The sequence below is a fragment of the Rhinichthys klamathensis genome, unplaced genomic scaffold (assembly GCF_029890125.1).
Source record: "Rhinichthys klamathensis goyatoka isolate OS25496 unplaced genomic scaffold, OSU_Roscu_1.1 h1tg000151l_1, whole genome shotgun sequence".
Classification (NCBI taxonomy): Eukaryota; Metazoa; Chordata; class Actinopteri; order Cypriniformes; family Leuciscidae; genus Rhinichthys; species Rhinichthys klamathensis.
The window spans coordinates 340,989-350,000 of NW_026606686.1; the positions used below are offsets into that span (position 1 = coordinate 340,989).

At 38.8% G+C, this 9,012-nt stretch overlaps 1 protein-coding gene across 2 annotated transcripts in view; it reads right to left on the reverse strand.

Annotated features, from left to right (window-relative positions):
- Nucleotides 1-320: 320 nt before the first annotated feature.
- The window catches only part of onecut2 (one cut homeobox 2), a 27,541-nt gene continuing 18,849 nt past the window's right edge, over nt 321-9,012 (reverse strand). Inside the window, exon 2 of one of the 2 annotated variants that reach the window (XM_056258420.1) lies at nt 321-761. In XM_056258420.1, the coding sequence (XP_056114395.1) occupies nt 475-761 (287 nt within the window). In that variant the 3' untranslated portion in view covers nt 321-474. The remainder of the gene's footprint in view (nt 762-9,012) is intronic. The other variant, XM_056258421.1, reaches the window with a different exon arrangement.

Below are 9,012 nucleotides of genomic sequence, written 5' to 3' on the forward strand. Positions count from 1 at the left end.
AAATGTGACCTGGACGTGTGTTTATGAGATTTACCCTTCTAGTGTAAAACATCTCGACTCACACACAACACACACACACACACACACACACACACACACACACACACACACACACACACACACACACACACTCTTCAGCAAATGAAAATCAAACCTAATTTAAGGAGTGAATGCAGATGTGAAACGCAAACCCTTTGTCTTCTCTTCAGTTCAAAGCCAAATGGAAAGTTAACAATGTTTTTGATTTGCTTTAATTTTTCATTCCCGATGAATGATTCTTGCTTCGAACCGGAGAAGAGAAAGCAATATTATATTTCCTGACCGAAAGCATTGAGCCGGTAAGCAGTTTCTCTCGTTGCCCTTCGGAACGATTTTCTCCTCTTAAAAAGTTTGCACCCTCCCCGGTGCACGGGACCCTCATCCCGATCCCACGTTCCCATCCCATCCCATCCCACCACCCCCCCTCCCCCGGGATCACGCTTTGGTACAAGTGCTGGAGGTGGACGACGTGTTGCCCGGACTTCCCTCGTCCAGCCATTTGTCCAGGCTGCGTCTGCGGGCGTTCATGAAGAAGTTGCTTACAGTGTTCAGTTCCAGTCCCAGCTGCTGCGAGATGGTCAGCTGCATTTCTTTGGACGGGCGCTTGTTCTCTTTAAAGATGGCCAGAAGTGTTCTTCGCTGCAGGTCTGTGAAAACCAGCCGCGATTTCTTTGGTGTATTGCTCCTGTCTTTGCTCGGGTCCTGCTCTTTTCTTTTGCACGCTTCGGGGGTTTCGTTTGTTGGAAAGGAGACACAAGAGAAAGATAATAAACACGTTAGAATCAATCACACGTATATGATGTTTTATATTTATGCATTTGGGGAATATTTATACTTTGAAATGAGGATCAGCCCAGAGGTTTATTGCACCACCTACAATTAGATTACAATTACATAAAAATAATATAGCTGCATGCAGCAAATAAGGGGCCAGAGGCAGAACGAGGAGCTAAAAATCAAGCCAGCGAGCATCAGACCAACTGCAACAATGAGTAAAGACAGTTAAAGACAGTTTTAAGTTGAAAGCCCATAAATACAATCACTTGTAATCCCAGACAACAACGTAGTGTTGGCCCAGATCCGACCCACATCTGGTACACATGTAATCTACTCTACACGTACCAGATGTGGGCCGGATCTGTCTGTGATGTGACATAATTGCTTGTAACTTTTGACCAATAGGTGGCACTGACACCAAATTGATTTGGTCTGGTCAGTGTTGGGTGACAATGACATGCATAAAGTTTGGTGTCAACATTTAAAATATTTCTAGAGATACAGCCTTCAGATGCATTTTGGCAGTATATCATCAAATTCGTTGATGTGTGTTTCGGGTTACGAAAATTTTCACGAGATCCATAACTTTTTGCTGGCATGGTCTGAAGATGATCTGGCTTGAATTTGGAGAAATTCAGACAAACAGTCTAAGAGGAGTTCGAAAAAGTAGGTTTTTAAGAAAATAAAAAGGCGGAGAGGAAGTTTGGCTGACTATGGGAAAATTGGTAGGAATCTATAAATAACAGTTTCATTACAATAGGCAAAAATTATCAAAAGCTATTAGCCTTTTTTTTTTTTATCATTATTTTTTACCACAAGGTGGCACTGCCCGGAAACTTTTGGAGTACCTCTAGTCTAGTGCATGGTGCTGATAACACATACCGGGTTTCGTAACAATACGCCAATGTATTCGTAAAACACAACGTTTTGCGATAAAATAAAAAATGTCCAATATGGGAAAATTGGATATCATTCGACTCAGCATGCTGCACCGAATCTAAAGAGACCAGTCTTGTGATTTTTGGTCAAACTCTTCAAGCAAAAATATATCGTGACCACTAGGTGGCACTGTGCCGAAACTGTGCAGGTATATCCTAAACTAAAGTAAACCCTACACTAAAGTAAACCCTACACACAAAAAAAATTGGTGTTTCAATCAGAAATTGCTAGTAAATTTAAAAATAATTAAGAAATAGCAAGTAACAAATTGAATTAAACATACAATTTTAAAGTAGAAAAATTAGTAGTTTTGCTAATTTTCTTTCCTTAATTTTTTAAAGTTTAAGTTTTTCATCTAAAATTTCAATTAATAGTTTTAGTTAACAATTACAGCACTGCAAACCTTCTCAGTGTTCTGAATCAGGACATCGAAACTGCTCTGGGATCAGTGGTGTCTCACAGGAAAGCTTTAGATTATTTGAAGTGAGGGTAGATTCCCTCCAGATTATTACTTCTGTGACCACCAAGATTCCCAGAGTAATTCACTCGCGCTCCTGTGGAGTTTCTGAGTTTATTTTTAGGGTATTTTATCATGATTGAGTCCAGAGACCAAAAACACATGATCACCTGAGCGAGAACTTGATATATGTGCACTAATATACTGTAACCCACAATGTAACGCACTTCCTCTTGCTTTTCAAATGTGATTTATTTACCTGGGATCTGTTTTTTGTTTTGTTTTCTTGGACACAATATTTGATCAGACTGCTGAAAGTCCAGATAGTCAACTGAATTAAAATCCAAAACAAATCATCTTAAATATGATTGACTTCTGAGATGAAAACTCACAGAACTAAATACACCAATGAGAGAATTTTCCAACAATTTGCATACACTGCAAAATATAATAATAATAATAATAATTCATTACATTTATATAGTGCTTTTCTAGGCACTCAAAGCGCTTCACATGGAAGGGGAATCTCCTCAACCACCACCAGTGTGCAGCATCCACCTGGATGATGCGACGGCAGCCATAGTGCGCCAGAACGCTCACCACACACCAGCTTACTGGTGGAGAGGAGACAGAGTGATGAAGCCAATCAGTGTATATATATATGGGGATGATTAGGAGGCCATGATGGACAGAGGCCACCGGGCAAATTTGGCCAGGATGCCAGGGTTACACCCCTACTCTTTCGAAAGACACCCGTCAGGATTTTTAATGACCACAGAGAGTCAGGACCTCGGTTTAACGTCTCATCCGAAAATATGTTTCTTCGCTTAGCATTTTTGTCTTGTTTTCCATTAAAAATATCTAAAAATTCTTACATTACACACATTTATCTGAGAAGCAAAATTACTTAAGTCTTGTTTTCTGAAAGAGAAAAAAATCTAAATTAAGTGAGTTGTGCTTAAAGTGGCTATATGTATACTTTAGAAACTAGGGCTGGGTATTGACACAAATTTCACAATTCGATTCGATTTCGATTCACAAGCTTGCTCGATTCGATTCCGATTCGATTCAATATTGATTATTTTGGATATCAGCTACAATACATGGCAAATTTTCTCAAGGAAAACAAATCTCTTAACTAATGCTGTAAACTATGGGAGTCAGTTGTAGCCTACTAGGCTTCATTAGCCTACTGTAATATTGAAGGTAAAAATTAACTGATTTGTAGCTATACAAACACTTAAATTACACTTTTATTTATTTTTATAATAATAAAGTTGTATGAAATATAAACATTTAAATGGTGGCTGTCATAAAAACTTGCCAGATTTATTCAAACATGCATTAAATATCGAAGAACATTAAAAATTATAATGAATATGTAATATGGTGCATATATTTAGCAAAATGCTCCTCTTTAGAGTTAATTTTTCTAGCCGACTAACGAGCTTATGGTCACATATGGTTTTTCTGAGGTAAATGTGACGTTACATGACATTGTTTACAAGTTGTTTTACTGACGTCTTTCCACGGTTGAAACCCTGATTGAGTGATTCCATGTGACATGATACGGATTTCGATAAGTTGTACTCTCTTTTAACACACTTTCAGACGTTCATTCATGTTTATTCGGCGCTGTAACTAGTATTATTAAGGCAGAAAAGGAGATCATGTGCTTCTCTTGAGCTGAGCTGAGCCAGAGCGATCTCACGCCACAGCGCCAAAACGCTATTTATGTTTTTGAATTTCGTAAGAAAATGGACGTAATTTGAAATTTGAGACTTTATTTAGTATCAATAGTAACAAAGCACAAAGATTATTGCGATTTATTGGATGGGATGCTCGCTACAATGTTCCATTCATTCATCAAATGAATGACTAATCGATTCTTGAGATTTAAGAATCGATATCGGTTCGTAAAAATGAGAATCGATTAATTTCGAGAAATCGATATTACAGCCCTTGTTATTAGCGCTATCGGTGGCCGTTAAGTGAATTGCAGCAGCACTTGCATCTGGTGCGCATACTCGTGCACAGGTGACGCACACGCACAAGAGACTATAAGTGATTCAATGCTCGGATATGAGTCACAGCAACGTTTTTTTTTTCGTTCTTCGCTTAGAAGTAAAAAGAAGTTGGGAATGCATTTGCAGCGATATACTATTAACGAACAACCTGATACTGCTGAGAGCTAGCTTTAGATGAATATGAATACATGCCGTTTGCTTTCTCAATAAAACATAAAAAATGACGGGGGTGTGCAACAGCAGTTCAGAATTTGCACGAGCTCTTCAACTCACCGGCATCATGTCGACAGATCAGGTAATTCAAATTACACTGTTTTGAGACTATAGATCCTCTGACTATGTGAGACTATAGTTTGAATTAATCCCCTTTCATTGCATGCCACATTGACTTTACAGTACAGAATAGCTCTTTCTGCATTTTCTTAAAGGGACACTGTGTAGGTTTTTAGGTATTTTATTATCTGAAATCAATATTTTTATTCTTAAATATGTCCTCAATGGTGTACAAATACCTCTGCAAATTATCTGACTTATCCTCGTAAATTAAGAATTTATTATCTTTATGTACATGGGACGGGTAGGTTCACGGAGGCTTCCATGTCGTTCCGCCATCTTGAAAAACTATAATAGCAGAGAGGGTCAAAAAGTACCAACCAAACGCGTTTCCACAACGCGTTTTCGTTCAGAGCCAGCGTCATGTAACTGAAAGCAGCAGAACCGGAGGAGCAGAGCTGAGAGGCGCTGGTCACTGCCCCGGCAAGTTTAAAAGGCTGCATTGCTTCTCTTCTCTGCCTTGGAAACTTTCAATTCTATCAAGATCGTCTCTTGTAGCTGCCGCGGGCATCTTTGTCGTCGTGGTATTGACTCTCGCTCTCCTCCTCTTCCTCGTCGTCCACCTCTACTAGACGACAGCGCCGGGTGATTCTGTCAGCAGTAAATAGGCTACTTTTAAAATAATGTAACTCACGTTTGAATGCCTTTTGTTTGTGATCCGATGTGGATTCTGATCACCATATAAGGTAGAAATATTTATACGCGAGTAAAAGACTATATTGCACGCTAACCATTAACGTTACCATAGTAAACAAAATAAACGCTTGAAGATACGCATAGTAAAAAAAACATAGTGAACGTTTGAAGAAATCAGACCAATCATAAAGGTTATCACAATAATGTTTTTATTTTATCTGTCAGATAGCCTACGTCTCGTCTCTTTATACCGGACTATCATAAAATAAAGCACATTTTTTTTCCCGGGAGCTTCCTCTGTTTCTCTGACTGAAAATATCTGTAACGTTAGCCTACTGGGAGTCGAGAGAGTGCTAAAGCTCCTCAGGTCGTATTATTGGTGGCATATATTTGTAGAAATTATCATTCTTTTTAAATGTGATATATGTCCTGTTACTACCAAATAAACAGAAACAGACGCGATTGAAGTAAGTGTGTCCTATTTCTTTTGTGAAACCTAACGGTAATTTATTTCTGTGTGACTAATGTGCAATTTTGACATACATTAATTCATGATCAATGTATCGCCTTTTATTGTAGACCTGGTAAAACATCGATGCTTGGGTTTTAAATAGTCAAGTAAACAACAAAAATGCCAGCAAACGGTCGCTTTTATCATATTTGTTTTGCAATGCTGTTTCCATTTCTTTCTGATTAGTTTTCTGATAACACGGGCGTGTTTTATTGAAGCACCGCGGAGCTTCTGGCCTGACAGTGGAAACGTTCTTCTGATCCACTGCCTCTCTGTCCTCTCCCTCTACTGTTGAATCATCTGATGATGATGATGATGATGATGATATCTAATCTAACAATGCACGTACTTAAGAAAATATAACGAATAAATAAGCATAAATACTAATTACAATGGTTCATGTTTTTCACAGTCAGTAATTCATACTGTAAAGTTGCAGTTTGTTTGAAATAACAAACCTGTTCACCCAAAGGAAAACTCGACGAAGTGCTATTAGAAGACGTCCTGTCAATAGCTTTTTGGTACATAACGGCTACCGTAGATGCAATACACATTTGAAAAAGCGAGGCGCTGGAGAGCACAATTCGTTTGAATGCAAAATACAATTTCACCGCTAGATGGGAGTAATTCCTACACAATGTCCCTTTAAGCATTAGTTTCATGTGTCATAGAACGGAACAGAGGCGCTTAACCGTCACATTTAGATTTTCCCGGGGAAAACGTCCCGAGTCCTTCAAGTTCACATAAAACAATCAGTCTACAGGTTTTCATAGACGACCTAGGAAGTCGGGGAAGGTCTGGTCTCGTTTTTTAAGTTTCGCTACAAGCTGTGAATAATGCACGAAAAATTCCTACATATAGCCCCTTTAAACCAACAACAAATATTTGTGAATGGCGTCAGAAAAATAAACTTAATTCAAAGGGTAAACAAGATAATTTTCAGGCCCCATTGGCGGATATTTGTTATTGTTTTAAGCAATTTTGATAAATGTATCATGATGAAGCAAGACTTAATATCTTCAGCCATTTTGCTTCTCCAGTAAATGTATCTTGATTTAAGAATGTTTAGATATTTGTGCTGGAAAACAAGACAAAAATACTGAGGAAGAAAATCATTTTTTGCTGTGTAAGTAAAATCATGTATCATTGCATACTGTTCCACATGCTATTTATAAAAATAGTAGGCAGTAAATAGTGCTCAGTAAATGTACATTAAACAGCAGGATAGTAGATAGTACATTAAACATTTCATTCTAGACATAGTCTCAATGGTATATATATACACAAACCGTCCAGCAATTAAAACATGACTTATGTGTAGCATAATAATGCAGACTTTTTGCAAAGCACTTCATATATATATATATATATATATATATACACTCACCGGCCACTTTATTAGGTACCCCATGCTAGTAACGGGTTGGACCCCCTTTTGCCTTCAGAACTGCCTCAATTCTTCGTGGCATAGATTCAACAAGGTGCTGGAAGCATTCCTCAGGGAGTTTGGTCCATATTGACATGATGGCATCACACAGTTGCCGCAGATTTGTCGGCTGCACATCCATGATGCGAATCTCCCGTTCCACCACATCCCAAAGATGCTCTATTGGGTTGAGATCTGGTGACTGTGGAGGCCATTTTAGTACAGTGAACTCATTGTCATGTTCAAGAAACCAATTTGAAATGATTAGAGCTTTGTGACATGGTGGAAGTAGCCATCAGAGGATGGGTACATGGTGGCCATAAAGGGATGGACATGGTCAGAAACAATGCTCAGGTAGGCCGTGGCATTTAAACGATGCCCAATTGGCACTAAGGGGCCTAAAGTGTGCCAGGAAAACACCCCCCACACCATTACACCACCACCACCAGCCTGCACAGTGGTAACAAGGCATGATGGTTCCATGTTCTCATTCTGTTTACGCCAAATTCTGACTCTAACATCTGAATGTCTCAACAGAAATCGAGACTCATCAGACCAGGCAACATTTTTCCAGTCTTCAACTGTTCAATTTTGGTGAGCTCTTGCAAATTGTAGCCTCTTTTTCCTATTTGTAGTGGAGATGAGTGGTACCCGGTGGAGTCTTCTGCTGTTGTAGCCCATCCGCCTCAAGGTTGTGCGTGTTGTGGCTTCACAAATGCTTTGCTGCATACCTCGGTTGTAACGAGTGGTTATTTCAGTCACTGTTGCCCTTCTATCAGCTCGAACCAGTCTGGCCATTCTCCTCTGACCTCTGGCATCAACAAGGCATTTCCGCCCACAGAACTGCCGCTCACTGGATGTTTTTTCTTTTTCGGACCATTCTCTGTAAACCCTAGAGATGGTTGTGCATGAAAATCCCAGTAGATTAGCAGTTTCTGAAATACTCAGACCAGCCCTTCTGGCACCAACAATCATGCCACGTTCAAAGTCACTCAAATCACCTTTCTTCCCCATACTGATGCTCGGTTTGAACTGCAGGAGATTGTCTTGACCATGTCTACATGCCTAAATGCACTGAGTTGCCGCCATGTGATTGGCTGCTTAGAAATTAAGTGTTAACGAGCAGTTGGACAGGTGTACCTAATAAAGTGGCCGGTGAGTGTATATACTACTAAAGAAGTGTTCTTCAGTCAGTCAATTTTAAACAGCTTTGCTTATATCTGCAGGACTGAGTTTCTCGTGCCTCGGGCATAACTTCTAATTAATGTATATGAAAGTGTTTCAGCAGTTTTAATGATTGTGGATTTTGCTGACTTGTGTTTGAGTTTGTTGTGCTGATCTCAGTAAACACAGCTAAAGCTAAAGTACAGATTTAATGCAAAGCACACCATTGAAAAAAATATCAATTCATAATATCAGACTGTCCAACTCACAAGCACAACAGATTTAGTTTAACACACAGCCGTGTCTATAAATCATTCACCTTAAACACATAACGAACGAATAAATTGATCTCACAGCCCAACAAACGTCTTCATCTGATCCGAATGCATTCAGTACAGGAATAGATTCTCACATGTACATTATAAACAAGGATCCCACAGTTGTGGAAATATCAGGAAGTTACAAACTCAAGCACTCCCGTTTCTCCCTGCACTGGACACCACTGCTATTTTAGTTTATATTTTAGTTTTATTCATATTTCGAATTAGCTTTTAGTTTTACTTTCATTTTATTTATGTTTACTTTTCATGTTAAGTTTAGTTACGTTTTTGTGTAATTTTGTTATGTGCTTTAGTCATTTTATTACTTTTTTTAAAAAGAAATATTGCGATTTAGATTTCATATATTTTTATTGTGTGTGTGT